Genomic DNA, 18632 nt, shown 5'->3' with positions numbered 1-18632 from the left:
AATCATTTCAGATAAATGCAGCTCTCTGGCCTTGCACAGCTCATTGTTATAGTTACGCAGGCTTTGTTTTTACAGCTCATAGTAAATCTGAAGTTTATTTTTCCGCCATTTCCGCTCAGTTTTTCTGCATTCTCTTTTTAGGCTGGTAACCACAGTGGTGTTTCTCCATGGTGTTTTCTGTTTGATCAAAGTGCTCTTGATTCTTATCGGTGCAACAGCATCCATTACATTCAAGACTTTCAGATTGAAATGATCCAGGAGTCCATCAACTAACTCTGCACTGGTTGTTGGTAACATAGCTATGGCCTCCACAAACTTAGCACTTGTTCTTTCATTAATGTACCTCTTTCTAACGGAGAAGCAGGTTGGTTGGACAGTCTGAGTGATCAGTAAATCAAACAAAATACAAAAATGGTCAGAAAAGGCCAAGTCAGTGACCACAACAGAAGAAATATCAATACCCTTTGAAATAACCAGGTCCAGAATGTGACCTCGAATGTGGGTCGGTTGTTTTACATGTTGCCACAAACCAAACATGTCCAATATGGAAGAAAATTCCTTGACATTACCATTCATCATGTTATCTATGTGAATGTTAAAATCCCCAGTTATGATGAAATGGTTAAAATCAGTAGAGATAACAGATAATAATTCAGAAAATTCATCAATAAAATTTACACAGTGTCCTGGACGTCAGTAGATGATTAGAAATAGGATTTTAGGAATGCCCCTTAAAATAAAACTAAGATATTTAAAAGAAGTAAAATCAGCAAATGAAATCTCTTTACACTGGAATGAATCTTTAAATAAGGCAGCTTCTCCTCCCCCTTTCCTCCCGGTTCGACATTTATTCATAAAACTAAAATGAGGGGGTGCTGTTTCATTAAGAACTGTAGCACTTGTGTCTTCTGTTAACCATGTTTCTGTCAGAAAAAGAAAATCTAAACTGTGAGAAATGATGAAGTCATTAACTAACAGTGACTTGTTGGACAGAGATCTAACATTAAGTACAGCAGCTTTATGAAGTTTACACTGGTCTCTGTTGTATTCTGAGTTATACAAGGTACAGTTAACAGATTAGATCGATTCACCCCACAAACTGACCGTGTTCGATTCCTTATTTTACTAACTAACACAGGAATCCTACTGGGTCCAGGCTTGATCTCAGAACAGCTGTCAGTAGTAGCAAAACTACAGCAAGGACCCTGAACGCATCATGGCATGTTATCTTTGTTTTGAATTCTGCTACTCTGGGAACCTCCAGCACTTCCTCCTGTGCCCTGGTCGGCCAGGACAGATGATCTAAGAGGAGGATGAGGAGGGGGAGGAGGAGGAACCCTGTATTTCTTGGTAGATGGTGGTCGCTGGGGTTCAGACCTGGATAGAGACATCCTTTTAAGACCTTGGGTGATGTGGAGAAGAGGGTCTGGTGAGGGGGGAGAGCTGGCAGTTGATCGCTTCTCTGCTGTGTCCTTCGCTCTTATCTGTACACTCATGTTTGGGTTTGCCGTCCCAACAGCATGTCGCAAGTGTGCAGCAAGTAATCTGCATCCAGTTAGATTTGGATGGACACCATCAGGTCTGAATCGTTCCTTACAGTTCCAAAAGATATTGAAGTTATCAATGAACTTTATCCCATGGGTGATACATGCGTTTGATAACCATGTGTTCAGGCCAAGAAGTCTACTGAAAAGTTCAATTCCTTTACCTGCTGTAGGAATGGGTCCTGAAATGTAAACATGGTGCTCCAAACTGACACAGTCTCTCCAACAGCAGAGAAAAGTCTTTTTTCAGGATCTCAGAGCCAATTTTCCTCCTCAGAATATCAAAAGACCCTGTGTGGACAATAATCTTCATACCATCTGGATGTGAAGACAGAATGGTCTAAAGATCTCTGTCAGTTCCCTGACTGATGTATCAAAAAGTGTTAGATTTTCCGTCTTTGCCATCCTCACATGCTGTGTTATAGAGTCTCCAATCAGAATTGTGTCTATTTGTTTTTGTGTGGAGGCGCTGATAGCTTCTCTAGTCCTCCTGTTTGTGGAATTTTGGCCTCTCCTCCTGGTCTGGTTAGCCCTGGGCTGAGTTTTAGGGCTATTTCTTGAATTTTGATATATCCTTGCATAACATTCATCATCATTCATTTTAATATGACTCAACACATCATATTTGTTATGCAGTGAGACTTCAGGTGGTGGAGTGAGTGCAGGAGCTTTAAATTTCCTGCTGGATTTACCTCTGCAATGAACAACATCAGACCAGGTTCTGGCCGGGGTTGATGACTTTGGTCTGGCACCAACACTGTTCCAGAAGGAGAGATCAGTCCAATGGTCTGGTTTGGGATTTTCCTCAGCTATTCCAATGTCATTTGAACACATCCAGGGAAGTGTATCAGTCAGGTCTGTAGCGGGAGGCTCCACATTCGACATGCCTTCGCGTATGAAGATGTGACTCAATCCATTTGACAACTCAGTAGCTTGTACAGAAGCTACAACAGAGTCAATAAATTCTTCATTCACACGAATGTCTTGCAGTGTTTCAATCCTCTTCTCCAGCTGTGTTATCCTCAAAGAAAGTTTGTCACACTCAGCACAGCTCACTGACACTGCAGGGTTAGGAGACATCATTCCACTAGTTCTCCGATGGAAATCAACTAAATTTATCAAAAAATATATTCGTTCCAGTGATTTATAAGTGACCATTTAAACAAAATTACTTAAAACAAACAAACAAAAAAAAAGCACTGTCAATAGCATTACATGACAGCACCTGGGTCCAACTGGATTCACAGCAGTCTGACTACCACTTAATTGTGATGTCCCATTTTGTTCTTACTTTCAAATGTCGCTTTGGATAAAAGCATCTGCTAAATGACTATAGAATAGAATAGAACAGGCTATGAGGACACATGTGACTGTTGGAAAACCTTTAGAAGATTAATTTAGCAAGATATGGGACCTTTAAATTAATTTAAATCCAGTATTGGAGCAAAACTTGAGATATTCACTTACATTTAATCCGATTTCTGGGGCCCTAGGCAAACCCATGAGATCATCCACCATTTTCTTAACCAAAATTCAACCCTTATTTCGCTAATGACTGTAGGTTATTATTTTTTTAAGTCTTCACTCAGCCAGATTCAAACAACCGTGAATGTGGTCTGCAAGAGGCTTCGTGATTGTGGTTAATCTTCTCAAAATTTCTTCCCGGCTATTTGTTCGGGTCCTGTTCTCTCTTCTTTATTTGCTTAGAATATTTATTTCTTGTCAAGCTGCAGCCCTTTAGATGTTTTCTTTTTTAATAGATTATAATTTACTTGAACATTTTTACACTAATTAGCAGCGCTCTTTCAGTCGTCATGGATGGTGAATGAGTTTCAACATCATTGTATGTTACTCAGTTAAACAAAATATGGTCCAGAGTGCGTTCAATTAACATTTTATGGTGGTTCTTGGTAGCTTGGGGTTCCAGACCATTTCTGGCCTTTGCATGTTTTTATTGTATCCAATACTCCAACATACGTAGCTCAACTTAATGAATGGTCAAGACTCTTGAACAGAATTTGACAAGAAACCATTAACCATCTAATTTGAATCGGGTGTGTGGCAGAAAGGAAAAATCTAAAACCGGCACGACTTGGTCTAAGAGGCGGTGATTCCTGCTCTGAGTGATATAAAAATCCATTTGTTAGCCAAATAAGCCGAATCTTTTAAAAGAGTCGGGATTCTCATTTCAAATTAGTACACGTGTATATCATTCATTCTGATACAACAGAGCTTTGGAAAAGGATTTAACCAGTTTCAAGGCCGCTTCCGGTAACCTCCAGGGGGCGGGACCAGGGACGTGAGCAGACGTAACCCTACCTCACCGAGAAAACTTACCTCACAACTTACCAAGCTGTCCGAGCCGCGATCTCTTGCATTTTCTTCTCTGAACACTGAATATACGGTGGGAAACTTAACCTGAATATGTTTAGCTTTTTTTTGTGTCTTAGTATTTAAACTGAAAGTAAAACTCAGCGTTGCGTCACCTTTCAATTTTAGATTAATTACTAGTAATGCTGACGGTAATGTTTATGGTTTCGAGTAACACTAAAAATACATAAGATATCTATCTTATGTACTTATTTGATTTTTAATTAATCCAACGGCTTGTGTTTAGTTTCGTTTCTGGTGCCTGTCTTTAAGTTTCGTTTCTCCTCCCCCGCAGCTTCGCCTCGTCATGGCCAGCTGCGGCGAGTCCCAGTTTTCTCTTCTCAACCTGGAGGATGAGCTGACCTGCAGCATCTGTCTGAGTCCCTTTGACTATCCGGTGACCATCCCCTGCGGACACAACTTCTGCCAGGACTGTCTGCTCTCCACCTGGAAGGACGACTTCTACAGCTGCCCTCAGTGTCGGACCTTCTTCGCCACCAAACCGGAGCTGAAGAAAAACACGGTCCTCTGCACCGTCGTGGAAACCTTCAACTTGAGGTCCAGCAAGAGCACAGCCAGTCTGCAGGAAGAAGTGAAAAAACCCGAGGAGGAGAAGAAGGAGGATGTCATCCGCTGTGATACATGTATGGAAGCTGAGGCGGAAAAGACCTGCCTCACCTGCATGGCGTCTTTCTGTGAGGAGCACCTGCGCCCTCACCGGGAAAATCCGATCTTTCGCCTCCACCATCTGAGTGAACCTGTGGGGGATCTGATGGAGCGCATCTGTCCAGACCACCACAAGCTGATGGAGCTCTTCTGCAGCCAGCATGAGCGTCTAATCTGCAGCCTCTGCCTCCAGCAGGTCCACAAAGGCTGCTCCTTCTCTTCTCCTGAGGAGCAGAGGAACCTGAAAGAGGTCAGGGTTCACAAACACCCAAATTAAATAAAAAAAGCTTCTTTTTGGTGTGCAGGAGTAGGTTTAGATTATATTCCACTTTAATGGCTATAAGTGGACATTTATTCTTAACATTATTTAAACATTTAGGTAAACATCCACACTGTTAGTCTGTTTTTGCTCGAAGGAGGATTGTGTTTTTTTTTTAGTCTAAATGCCTGAGCTTAGAAATAAAAGTATTAGATTTTTCGTTGCTTCTTATGCTTTGATACGAATATCTAAAACAAGAAGCTCCAATATCTCTAACTAATCTAAAAATCGTACTTTATATGAGCTGTTATATCTAGGAAGACGTCAGCAGTCTTGAGTTTTATTAGACCTGAGATATTTGAGTCATGCTACATAAACCTTTCCAGGTCAGATGTGATTCTGAATGTTTATTATTATCTGAAGTCAGCTTTTAACTCTTTTTACACACTTGTGGTTTCCTCCAGTTCTTTACCCAGCTTCTGTCTTCATGAACACATTGAATCATGTTTCTGTTTGCAGTCTGATCTTCGAGCCAAGTTGGGATTGCTAGATGGAAAGATATCAAAGAATGGGACAATAATATCTGAAATGAAAGAAGTTCAGACCAAGCTCAAGGTAAGTTTGGCAGATTCACGTGAAACTTGGCTAAAACAGTTTGAACAAAGAGAAATCATTTCCATTCATTTGTATTAAAGTGTTCTGTTGTCTCGGTCTTCCCCACCAGGACTCTGCCGCCAGCAGGAAGAAAGCCGTGGCCTTGGAGTTTCTGCAGATGAGGGACATGTTGAGGAAAGAGGAGCAGGATGCTCTGAATGCACTGGACCGAGAAGTTGAGGGTGGCCAGACCAAACTCAGAGGTCTCATGACAAAGTTCTCTGAGAACATTGAAAACATGAACAAAGCTAAAGAAGACATCCACAATCTGCTGAGTCAGTCCCAAACCCTGGCCTTCCTACAGGTGTGACGTCAACCCACACGGCTGCACTAATACTGTCATTTATTTACAGTCGAGGCTCATGTCATGCAAATGTATTTCCACAATTCAGGGATCCTTCCTGATTTTCAGAGCAAGTGATGGAGAACTTATCTACCCTGCTAGCTGGGACGGGTACTTCCAAAACTTAAAACACTATTTTCATCCAGACATGTTAACATGACTCTGTTAGGGAATGCTCACACGCTCCGACGCCATGCTCGATTTCTCCTTTTTAACTTGCATGAATAATATAAATGTGCTGTTCTTATAAATATTTTTAAGCATAAACGTCCTCTGTGAATGGGAAAACAATGGTATTCCTTTCCTTGCAGACTTCATTCAACCTTCCCCAAGCTGTAAATTTTGAGCCTCACACCCCCCGGATCAACCTGGACTCCAAGAAGGTGTTGTCATTTGAGGACTTTGCGGTTTCCCTGAAGAAGCATCTAACAGAGATCTTAAAGCAGCCTGTGGAGGCCAGAGCTCAGATGCTAAGAGCAAGTGAGTATCATTTTATGATGACATTTTTGTAACTGGTGAGTTGTTCTGGAAGTTGGTGGAAATGAAAATTCAATCAAACTGATGCTGTGATTTGTTGAGGTGGAATTTCGAAGTAATGATGCAGTGACTGACATTTTCAGGTGAAAGACCAGCTTCTGTCTTGGGGTGGACACCCCTGAGCTTTGGAGCATCTCAGCAATCTGGTATGTTCATGTGTGGTTTTTTAAAAGGAAATTTTCTTGGAAATGAAATTTATAACTAAAAGGATTAACTTGAGGAACTTTCATTCAGTGCCCTTAACAGTCCCCAGACCCCAAAGCCCAGATCAGCCAGCCAAAGCAGCTCAAAAGAAGAAAACACAAAGTAAGTTTAATGCTACCATATCACTTACACTCAGTTGATAGTAGCTACAGTAATCCTGGGCGAAACTGCATTTAAATTTAATAAATATGTCCATAATTCCCATAATGCAGGACGTCTGGGGTCCTGAATGAACTCTCATTTACACACTTACACCTGGGGTGAATGTGGGTGTTTTTTTTTCTCTTTTTTTTCTTCTTCCTTAAAATTTACCTAAATGAAACAGAAGCTTTAATGCATGTAAACAAACAGCCAGGCCTTGCCTTTGTAAATAACAATATGACTAAATACTAACAATGCCTCAAGTCCCATGGCGTTAAATTTTATATTAAATATTTCATGCTTCACTAACTTATAAACCTAAATTAATAAAGGTGCCTCCTCTTGGAAAAAAATTCTTTCGTTCTTTCTCATTGTATTTGTTTTAAATCCTTTTGGGAAAAATTAACAACAAGATTACAAAAATAATTTTCACCATTGGGACTGGTGGAATGAAGACAAGAGTTTCATTATATTTCTGTTTTGTGTATAAATCTGCCTGCTGTAAACAAAACTTGGAAATGTGTATAAAGTCAGACGGAGTCCAAATTTATGAAAACAAATCTTCATAACTATTAAAATTAATTGTTAAACAGTTTATTGGCTAATTCTAGCGTTGAGATTAGACGTTTTAATTGTTTAAACCTGCTTTGAGTAACAGGCAGAATTTCCTATTTGATGTGAATGATCCTGTTTTCAGTGATGGAGGTGGGGCTGCAAACTCTCCAGCAGGCTATGTAGCTAATAATGTTTTCACTCCAGTTGCTGTGATGTGTTTGTAAATTATGCCAGCAGATGCACATCTAGATTGATGATCTTTAAGGTGTAACAACATCTTTTTCCTGTTAACTACTTCATCCACAATGTCTCTATGTTTCTTTCTTTTTATCTTGGGGGCATGAATGATGAGAGACGAGGCACACCAATCCAACCCTCTAGAGAGGGGAATTTTTTTTTTTAAATAATTAAATGTACAACATGTTTCTTTCAGAAAATGCCAAAAAGCCTTCCCAGTCCACTGGTGGCAATATGGGAAATAAGAATCAAGCCAAATCTATGGAAAACCTACTCCAGTTTAGTGGGAAAGACAAACCCAAAGGATGTCCTGCAGCTGGACCCAAAGAGCCGCCAGGTAGTTAACAGATTTATTTCTCTTGCTCTAATAATTACAAATCATGATTTTACATGTAACTCCACAAGCCCTAAATCTGCCTATAAAAGGACCTGATCTAAGCCCTTCATCCACCTTGTCTCACATGAGAACAAAAACTTGAATGATAATGAGCAGAGTTCAGCTGTCATGTTTCCTCAAAGCTTTGTTTTCCGTTGAAGCTGCTGCTGCTGCGGTTCCCACAGAGATCTCTAATTCTGAGAAAAGGATTGATCTTCTGAAATGTAAGTGTAGCGAGCGTCTTTATACCGTAATAGAAAATGCTTTTCTTTTTCTATCTGAACAGCATCATGTTTTTGTCCCTTGCAGATGGCACTGTGCTCACGTTTGATCCCAGAACAGCCCATAAACGCATCGTGCTGAGCGAGGGATTCACCAAGGCCTCCGTGTCAGACGAACACATCAACTACCCCGACTGCCCCGAACGCTTCGCCGTTTGCTCCCAGGTGCTCACCTCCAAGGGCTTCTCCACGGGGCGCCACTACTGGGAGGTTCGACTGAGCAGCAACAACTTCATCGGCGTAGGTTTGGCTTACAGCAGCATCGACCGCAAAGGCCCCACCAGTCGACTGGGCCGCAGCCCTCTGTCCTGGTGCGTGGAGTGGTTCAACGTGAAGCTGTCGGCGTGGTACAACAGCACTGAGACGGTGCTGGTCAACCCTAACCCGAAGCGCGTGGGTGTGCTGTTGGATTGTGAGGAGGGCAAAGCTACGTTCTACAATGTGGCAGACAGGGCGTATCCCTTCTACTCCTTTATGTTCCCCTTTGGTGATGCCATCTATCCAGCTTTCTGGATTTTCTCCTGTGGCTCTTCCATTACTCTGTGCAAGCTGCAGTAGGCATGCGAGTGTAAATAAACACACACACACGCAGCATGCACAGTCAATATCATTAATGCAAGAGAAAATTAGTTTGTAAAGTTGTGTTTGTAACAATTAAATCATACATTGATTAAAGAACGTTACTATAACCAGCAGGTGCCCCCCCCTCCCCGCCCCCAACATAGTTTCATCATCCCGGATAACTGGTTTAGCAGGTTTTGTCTGCGTGTTCACTTAAACTCCATCAGCATATTTTACCGATGTGTTGGTTTAAGGAAAGCAGTTATTGCACCCCTATTTATACTTTTTCAACATACTGATAAGAACTCATTTCTTTTCATTTGCTCAAAGGTACACTTGGCGCTCGCACGCCTTCATTAGCTGGCGTCTACACGCCATGAATGGCATGAATGGCTGAGGAATATTCTGCCCAGTTTGCCTTTGAACAGTTCATTGTTGGGTGCATTTTTTTTTCTTTTTTTGTGTATAATGTTGGGTGTGGTGAGAGGAAAGATGAATAACAGAGTGATGGTCACCTGTTCATTTTTCTTCCGTTTGATCTGCCAAGAAATTTAAGATGCTTGTTCTCTCCGGTCTGAGAATCTTAACAGACGGACGGGTTAAAGCATCACAGGATGATGGAGGTGATGGCATATCGTTTGGATTGTCATTAGTCCTTCTTGGTATTTGTGTTGGATGAGCAGCTGAAATTTGGAGATTTTTCTCTTTATCACTGTAAAGGCTACGTGACTTATTCTCAGTCCTGCAGACTGAACTATAGCTGGTACTGTTCCAGTTTAGAAGGGTTTAAAAACAAATTAGTTTTTAAAGCTTCATCTCATCTGCAGAATGAAGAGAACCACTAATCTTGAGTCCAGTTAGGATAAAAGATTAAAAGTTCTCCAGAAGAATTCCAGTGAAATAAGTCATCTGGAAATGTTCGCTCCCATCCCATATTTTTCTGCAGTGACAGCAGTATGACTGGACCTGAGTACTCCCCCACCATGTTGTCGTATGAGTCTGACATCTCTGTTACATCAGTGGATGTCATTCTTCAGTTTCAACATAGTCTGCAGATTCAGTGACTTTTTACACTCCTCTACTGGTTCTGCTTTGAAAGGTGAAATAGCAACTTTTCGAACCAATAGTTGAAAGTTCTGCAGCACAGCGGCCGTGTTTTCCTCCAGCTTTGCAGGTGCACGTCTCTCAGCTTCTGATTTCTGCAGCTGGCTGTAGAGGGCATCGAGCAGCAGCTCCTGCATGAGCTGTTTGCACATGTGCAGCGTTGTTGAGGTCAACAGGCAAACATCCAGAAGACAGTGGTGTTTCAGGGCCGTCCGAAATAGCAGAACACTCTCAGTCATCCTGTCACAATCTGTCATGAAAGCCTTTTTTCTTTCATTGATCTAGTTTTCTTTCATTGATCTAGTTTTAATGAAGACATGAGAAAGCAGATATGGGCATAATGTGCAGCAGCAGTCCAGGAACACATTTAAACCTGGGGTGTGTTTTTTTTTTTTTAAATGCCCACAGAAATTAAATACTTTTCTGTGGTGGGCACGTATTTATACCAACCAGCCATCAGATGCTGTTTGCTTTCTGTAAGGTGGAGGGAAGGTGGTGAGATGATTTTCAGAAAGATACATTTTGTTTACAGAATCTAATGTTTTACCAGCCTGTGAGATGCGTTGCTGAAGCAGAGTTACTGACTTCGTGTACTGATGAAGCGCCGCTGCAGGCGTGCAGACTGATGAAAGGTGTCAAAATGGCAGGCTATGTGAATATAGACAGATCTTTTTCATTGTGTATAAACACTGAAAGTAGGCATTTAGATGGAGAACAAAATGACCACTTTGTTCTTTGTCACTACAGCTGATCTGAACCTGTATACTGAGCTCTGCCGTTGTCACTGAATTCCATTGTTTATCACAGTGGAGACATCCTGCACCACAGTGAAACGTTAACTCTTACCACCTGGTTTAAATTACTTTAGTGATGTCTGTTTTATATTTAGTGGGACTAAAGAAATTACAGCCTTGGTTTCCTCAACTTTACAGATTTTTTTTTTTAAATAAATACTTGGGCACCAAGAATCTACCCTTTTCTGCTCTTACTGTCGATCTAAAAACAAACTTTTCAATAGATTTGTTTGCATTCTGTATTGTACTATTTTTATTTAACTGTATTGCAGATTAATCAATAAAGGCTTTTCTTTCTCAGATGACTCGTTCATTTAAGATGTGCACCTTTTTGAGCTGCTGTAACAGTGAACCTTCCCCATTAATAAAATTAATAAAGATAATCTTATGTGATGAAAGGAGTTGGTGAAATAACATCAGTCCTCACATGACATCGGTAACCATCTTGACATCTGGTTGAAAGGATGACTGCTCTTGTTCTCAATATTACTCAGTGTGTTCCTTTTTAATCTGATTTTAACAATCAAAATTCATACATGCACTCTGTCCGCATAGCTGTATTCAGTGTATAAAAGGCATATCAATGGAGGAAGTGTCCCACTTCTAACATGACGTCAAGGCAGATGTCATGTATTGGGCGATGCTGGTCTGTTCCACCATGCCACTTTAGCTAATTTTTGCACTGAGGCACCCTTTAATTATGGTTCAATCATTATCCATCTTGCTTCCTGTCTGTCCTCGGAGCTCTCTTCAAACATAAAAAATCAGTCCAATGTTGTCTCTTGTTTTCTCTCGATCTGTCCCTCTCTTCCTCCAATAAAGTCCTCTTGCATTTCCTTGCTGAATCGGCCACATTACATGGTCAAAAAGGCCAGTGTGTTGTTATCAAATTCCAGTGACATCAAAACCGAGTCAGAAATATGGAGTTTTAATATAGGAAATCATGTAGTGATGCTTAAATGTAAGATATCAAGAGTTAGTTTTGATTCTCTGTGAGCGTCAAACATGAAGGGCTTTAAAATATTTTTTTAATCTCGAGCCAACGTGGCTAGAAGATTAAAACATTTACAGGCCAATCAGAATTTCCAATAGTCTTTTTTTATATTCCTTTGTCAGCGAAAATAATCCAGATTGTAGGGAACTCAATAACCAGCACTCACCGGTTACATGGATGTCAAATCTTGACTAAAGTGTAGAGAATACAGATTCTTTAAAACAGATTTAGATTTGGTAAAAGATTTTATTTTTGAGAAAGTGCAAAAACCTTTAGATGGGCTATGTTGCCTCCCTTACCATAAAAATAAACATAAATAAACATCTCTGAACAAGATAAATCCAAACGAAATAAAACGCTGTGAATAAAACGCTTTTGCGTTTTCACTAACATAATAAAAGTTTCACAAATCAGAAACTTTGTTTTAAAGAATTTACATCCTGTGCAGAATAATCCAGACCACAAGTCTTGGTTTATAACAGGACCTGATCTAATCTGGGTAAAAGTTGATCCAGATGAACCGCCCTGCATGTGATGAATCAGAAACCAACTTCAGCGCCGTGCAGATACAAGGGTGTGTTTTTCTTTTATCATGTGATGGAAACCATTTTTAACAACGGTCCTGTCGACATCTTGCATTGCGAGCAAAGGAAGGTGGACCAAGTTTGATTCAGTTTACTGTCGGCTGGATAATTTTGTTTACCAAGTTTAATTTGCATTACAAAGGTTTTGGAAGGTGAAGGTTTTGGTCCAATTATTTTGCCCATTCTGCGCTGGAAATATATAAGTTTCGTTTCTCCTTCGGAGCCTCATTACATCATGTCGGTCGTGGACGAATTTTTGTCTCTTCTCAACCTGGAGGATGAGCTAACCTGCAGCATCTGTCTGAGTCCCTTTAACTGTCCGGTGACCATCCCCTGCGGACACAACTTCTGCCAGGATTGCCTGCTTTCCACCTGGAAGGAGGACGACTACAGCTGCCCTCAGTGTCGGACCTTCTTCGCCACCAAACCGGAACTGAAGAAAAACACGGTCCTCTGCACCGTCGTGGAAACTTTCAGCTTGAGGTCCAGCAAGAGCACAGCTGGTCTGCAGGAAGAGGAGAACAAACCCGAGGAGGAGGAGAAGAAGGAGGATGTCATCCGCTGTGATACATGTATGGAAGCTGAGGCGGCGAAGACCTGCCTCACCTGTATGGCGTCTTTCTGTGAGGAGCACCTGCGCCCTCACCGGGAAAATCCGACTTTCCGCCCCCACCATCTGATTGACCCTGTGGGGGATTTATCGGAACACATCTGCCCGGAACACCACAAGCTGATGGAGCATTTCTGCAGCCAACACGACCGCCTGATCTGCAGCCTCTGCCTCCAGCAGGTCCACAAAGGCTGCTCTTTTATTTCTCCTGAGGAGCAGAGGAACATGAAAAAGGTGCGTACATCTTTCTTATGACAAGAATTTACCTTCATTCTGTAAAGTGTGTGTAAAGAGTAAAGTGTAAACTAGTCTTGTCAGATCAGTTTTCACTTGTCTGGGTTCAGGCCCAGTTGAGGTGGCTGTATTTCTGTATCTATATGGACCAACATGCTGCTAGTTTTGGGGTCTGTCTCAAGCCCAAAACAGTCCACTGTGTACTAAAACTCTAATGTCTGTCTCTGTAGTCTGAGTTCAGAGAAAAATTGGATTTACTGGATGGGAAGATCGCAAGGACTGAAAGTGTGTTGTTTCAGATGAATGACATGCAGAGCCAGCTCAAGGTAATCACATTACGTTTTTACAGATTTGTTTATGCTGATCGGTTTATAATTTTTTATCCTTGAATCCATCTCTGCCCAGGATGCAGCAAACAGAAAGAAGACAGCACTGGCTGATGTGTATCAGCAGATAAGAGATATGTTGGCTAAAGATGAGCGCGCCGCCCAACACGAGGTGGACTGCGAGCTGGAGTTTGGTCAGACCAAACTTCTCGACTTCAGTAAGAGGTTTACTGAGAACAGTGAGAGGATGAAGAAAGCCAGAGAAAATATCAACGGTTTGCTGAGTCAGTCCCAAACCTCGGCTTTTCTGCAGGTGGGATGAACTAGAATCACACAACTCTGAAGTAGGAAAGAGAAAAAAACATTAGATTTTTGTTTCTATTTAAAACAAAGAATACACATAACACTGTTAAGATTATCAAAAATAAAACTGTTTAACTGGTGCTGGTTCTGGACAAGTTCTATTTCAGAGCTGGTTCAACTTGTGAACTTTCAGGAACGGTTTAGGTTTCCACAGTCACAGTTCAATTTTAATAAATATGAATAAATAAATTATTGTCCACTTTAGTCTGCTTCATTTTAATTGTGTTCATATAACACTAATTATTAAAATGAAGTTACCAAGCAAAAAGACTAATTATATAAAATCTTCTCCTCTGTCTGAGCATGCACAAGGTGACAGTGGAGAGGAAAACTCCCTTTAAACAGGAACCAGCATCAGAACCGAAATCAGGAAGGGATCAACAAGCACCATAACTAAGAATAAATGAACCTGCTTCTCATGTGTCCTGAGGAGAGACGTGTCCATTGGAAACAAAAACAGCCAATTCAATGTTTGGCTCTGGCTCCAGACCGGCCCGTCTGATGGAAAAAGGGTTACAATAAACCATTCTTTAAAAGAAATATTCACTTTCTCTTGTTCCTCACAGGCTTCGTTTGATTTGCCAAAGGTTGTGAAGTTTGACCCTTACCCCCCTCGAATCAACCTGGACTCAAAAAGGGTGATGTCAGTCCAGACTTTTGCTACTGTCCTGAGGGAGAGTCTGACGGAGACCTTTGCTCAGCCTTTTGAAGCCAGAGGGGCATTATTTAAGCCAGGTATGTAAGCAGATTCGTGATATTATGCACTGGTAGAAGTATGAGAAGCAGAAGCATTGTGTCTTCTTCTAAATACAAAAGACCAGTTTGACCTCCTGCTCCTCCTCCACCTCCTCCCACGTCATTTATCAGGATAGCCGCTGGCACATACTCTTTTTGTTTTTGCTTTGGGAGTGTGGTGAATGAGCAGCAAATGGTAAAATGTTTTAAAATGCAACACACTTATTTTCCACAGGTGAAAATGAAGCTTCTGCTTCAGAACCTGCAGGTGCTGAAAGGTTTGCATCCCAGCCAGAATCTGGTGAGTATAGTGACAAGCTATTGTAGCCGGGCATTGAAAGAAGGTTGCAGGTGCATCTGTGATCCACACATTTAACAGTCAAACAAACAAAAAAGCCCAGTGTGTGTTTTTATAATTTGTGTGACAAACCTCTTAAGTTTCAATGAATATTTTCAAGCAATGTGATCAAACATTTAATTTTCTTCTCAGCCCGAGAGAAGCCGGCAGAGCAGAGACCTCAGCCCAGGTCCACCAGTCCTGGTCGCCCACCCACCCAGCCCATCATCCAGACATTTTCTTATCCTGTTTATATACCATCACAGCCTACATGGAGTACTTCGCATTTTGCACAGGGACCGTCGCATCACTTTCCCAGGGGTCAATTATTTGGAGGGCAAAACACACGTAAGATAAAAACGTAAAACACACAAAGTCTGTAATTGAAGCTGATTCAGCATGCATCAAATAGGTAAACAATCAAGCGAGAATCAACTGAACTGTTAACCAGCCAGGTAACAACCTCTCAGAAAAACAGAATCATAAGCCAGAAAGGGCGACACCTGCCTAGCGAAGCCAAACTTTCTGAACTTTCAATCTTCCTCCAATAAAGTTCACTTGGTTTTATTTGCTGAATCAGGCATGGTGCATTCCGAAAAAAAAAAACAGATTGTTGATATCCAGTTTCTGGCGTGTGACACAGAGCCATAAAGCTCTAAAACTCCAGGCTGGAACATGAAGTTATGACGTGCAGTTTCTCCGCCTCGGGATGCTGCAGGGCAACGACGGCTCCAGGAATGGACATGATGAATATCAGTGTGCCAACAAAATGAGTGAGAAGCAACGAGTTTTAGGGTTGGAAATTTGTACAGTGTGATTTGGTGGATAAAAGTCAGAACTTTTGTCCTTTTGAAAATAAGAGCATTTCACATTGAAGTTCAATATAATAAAAATAAATTGAATCAGTTTTAAAGCACAGTTATTGTGAAATTTTAAATGTTGAAACTGAAATGTCAAGCCTGGAGAAATGTATTGACTGACTGGGTGGGGATTTATTAATTTGATGTGGTCTAACTTGTTGAGTGTGGAATGTTTCCTTGCAGGGGTTCGTTGAACTTGTTTATCTTCAAACACAGCGTCCAATGAATAAACGTCAGGCCATGCAGTGATAAAGCATTTGTTGAGATGATTAAAGTAACCTGCCAAACATGCTGTACTATTACAGCCAAGTGATATTTATGTTTGTCTGTCTGTTCGACCACTGAAAAAAATAAGATCTTAACTTTGTGTGTAAAAAAAAAAAAAAAAAACTTAGACCAGTTGTGATGAATCAGCATTTTTAGAGCTTTTGGTGTGACAGGTTTTTGACAGATGGATGGACTGAGAGGAACTAAAATGTAAAAAGTGTATTTTCTGTCTCATGATGTGTTTCTGTTTCATTTTTAGACAAGAGTGATGCTGCTCATAAACCTCACCACAGTAAGTCATTTACTTTTTATATTCTTTTGAAAACTGATGAAATTATGCTCCCCATATTTCTGCTGATAATGTTGACATATTCTAATCTACTAAATAAAGAAAAATGTTTTTTTGTCATTGATAAAATTCCACTTTCCTCCAAAAAGCAGGACCACAATATGTTCCAAATTATTATGCATATGTTGTTTTTGTTAATTTCTCTTAAATAATCTATGGGAATGACAGAAATTTAGTTATAATCCGGATTTTATTGAACAACACTGCCAGTGATAAAGTTTTTTTTCTTTTTTTTTCCATTTAAACCAATAATTTAAATTTCAGTTTCCCAAAGTACCACTTTCAGAACAACAGGTTGTAAAGAACTGAACATGTACCCCCTCTCCACCTAATGATGCTTCACAGCCTCTTAGTAAGGTTGAGGTCAGGGGATGAGGAAGCAGCCAGATATTTCATGTTTTGTTTGCATCTGAAAGTTGAGTTCTTCATTTTAAACCATTGCAGTTAGAAACTGCACGTGTTTTGCAGAAGTAATTTTGACACCCTCAGGTGCCTTAAAAGGTCCCACCATCTCCCTCCCCCATTATTCCAGACCCAGACACCCAGAACTCCATCCATCTGGACCATCCAGTGTACCATGGCATTCGTTAGCAAATAAAACTGTTTGAAAATGAGTCTTCATGTATTTCTGAGTCCGCTGCAGATGTTTCACTGTGAACGTTGGTTAAGGGAGGAAAAAATACAGTGTTATGCCCAAACAGATAAGGAAGGACGAACGAGGACAAGGTTAGGAAGGGAGTGGAGTAGAGGGAATGAGAAGAATGCTGCTAAGTGTGTGAAGCAGATAGTCTTACCTGATAAGAGGCGTGGCCTCGCTCCTGAACCAGCGTTAACTTCGTGTGGCATTGACACCAGACCTGAAATATCACACCAAGGCTGCAGCTGCCAAGCGGCTTTTAAATCTCCGTACAATACCGTTAAAATACTTTATTTTTTCTCTTCTGTAAAAGTTTTTTTTTTCCAACCAAATAATTAAATCAGCAGTTTCTCATAGATTCATATTGAGGCTCATCTAACTGTAAATTTTCAGTGATTCAGAGTTTTGTTTTTTTTCTTAATCACACCTCTCTCATTTTTCTTCCAGAGCCAGACAAGAAGCCACAGAGTGCTCCAGGAGGGCAAAAGCCTGCTGGCCAGGGGTCCAATTTCTCCAAGCAAAATAAACCCAAAAGTCATCCTCCATCAGGGAAACCAGCCGGACACCATCCTGGGAAAAAAAAGTAGGGGGCAACAACATTTGTGTCATCTGAGGTTGTATTTACCTCATTTTAAAACCTGGTAAGGACCAGGTGTTCATTTCTTTATGTAAATTTTTAAACATTTAAAGAGGATTTACTTTGTATTTGATAAGTTTATTAGCATGGAAATGGAGATCTACCGTTCAGCATGTGTGTTCAGTTCAGTAAATCATTAACACATCCAGGGTGTAATGTTATCAGTTCCATGGTTTATTGGCGTGCATCAGCTGTAATCTTTAATCAGGACATTGTACCAGCTACCTTTTCCCTAGAAGCCATGAAGTCTTATATAATTCAATAAAAACACAGACACACCTGATTTATATATGAAAATATTTATGGGAATGTCTTCCAATTCAAAGGTTTGCTTCTTTACATTAATTTCAATCAAAATCAGCTTTTGTCATCAGCCATTTTCTAAATGATTGTAAGCACTAAAAGCTTGTTTTCTTCCAGCTTCTTTGTATTATCTGTTGAAGCTAAGGACACAAAAGGCCTCCTAATGGGATCATATTCCAGTCAAAATAAAACTGATTTAACATGTCTTCTGCAGATTCTTATTAAGCAAAAGATTTCTCTTAATTGATTGACAGCAAATAAAATAGGCATGTTTTATTATACAATCATTAATAATCAAAGCATTTTGGTACGCAAAACAAAACTTAAGTGAATATTGAAAGCTGTAGTCAGCTACATATTATGACAGTTTCAACTCAAAATAAAACTTTTTCTGTCTAAGACCTGACGATCTGAGGTTCATTCAACACGGCAATCAGTTATTCCTCCATCTGTCACAATAAGACAGTAAATTCTGACAGGTTATTTTTATTGTAGGAAAACTGTGTTGGATGCTTTAAAACTCAGAAAAACTATTATGTTCAGTGCAACACACACACACACACACACCAAACTGGTAAACACGGATGAAAAGGTAAAAGGTAAAGCAGGTGTCCTTTGGCAACGAGACAGTCACCAAACAAACAGGGACTGATGAAACCAGGACGTTTGGTTACCTGCCAAGGAGGTGCACATTTAAAAAGCATAGGCATCACACGGCTACAAACTGATCCCTGCTCAGCTTTACGAAGCAGCAATTTCACAATGAAGCT

At 40.6% G+C, this 18632-nt stretch overlaps 2 protein-coding genes across 5 annotated transcripts; both read left to right on the top strand.

The window, feature by feature from the left end:
* The first annotated feature begins 3817 nt into the window (after positions 1-3817).
* trim25 (tripartite motif containing 25) lies at positions 3818-10926 on the top strand. Of its 3 annotated transcripts, none has more exons than XM_041983469.1 (10): positions 3818-3948; positions 4210-4830; positions 5359-5454; positions 5564-5797; positions 6148-6316; positions 6457-6519; positions 6608-6679; positions 7707-7847; positions 8048-8110; positions 8196-10926. In XM_041983469.1, exons 2-10 carry the CDS (start codon positions 4222-4224, stop codon positions 8723-8725), a joined length of 1977 nt encoding a protein of 658 aa, XP_041839403.1. In that variant the 5' UTR covers positions 3818-3948; positions 4210-4221; the 3' UTR covers positions 8726-10926. The 3 variants fall into 3 exon arrangements, with proteins under 3 accessions (XP_041839403.1, XP_041839402.1, XP_041839404.1); XM_041983468.1 differs by having other exon boundaries at positions 8030-8110; XM_041983470.1 differs by lacking the exon at positions 6608-6679 and having other exon boundaries at positions 8030-8110.
* A 1297-nt stretch (positions 10927-12223) lies between these two features.
* On the top strand, positions 12224-18067 carry LOC121638603 (E3 ubiquitin/ISG15 ligase TRIM25-like). 2 transcript variants are annotated; one of them, XM_041983474.1, is made up of 8 exons: positions 12224-13048; positions 13279-13374; positions 13454-13687; positions 14304-14472; positions 14708-14773; positions 14963-15157; positions 16196-16228; positions 17370-18067. In XM_041983474.1, the coding sequence occupies exons 1-8, from the start codon at positions 12440-12442 to the stop codon at positions 17507-17509; spliced, it is 1542 nt and encodes a 513-aa protein (XP_041839408.1). In that variant the 5' UTR covers positions 12224-12439; the 3' UTR covers positions 17510-18067. The 2 variants fall into 2 exon arrangements, with proteins under 2 accessions (XP_041839408.1, XP_041839407.1); XM_041983473.1 differs by having other exon boundaries at positions 14963-15162; positions 16198-16228.
* The last annotated feature ends 565 nt before the right edge of the window (positions 18068-18632 follow it).

The sequence above is a fragment of the Melanotaenia boesemani genome, chromosome 4, assembly GCF_017639745.1.
Source record: "Melanotaenia boesemani isolate fMelBoe1 chromosome 4, fMelBoe1.pri, whole genome shotgun sequence".
Lineage (NCBI taxonomy): Eukaryota > Metazoa > Chordata > Actinopteri > Atheriniformes > Melanotaeniidae > Melanotaenia > Melanotaenia boesemani.
This window is presented reverse-complemented; position numbering and strand designations above follow the sequence as displayed.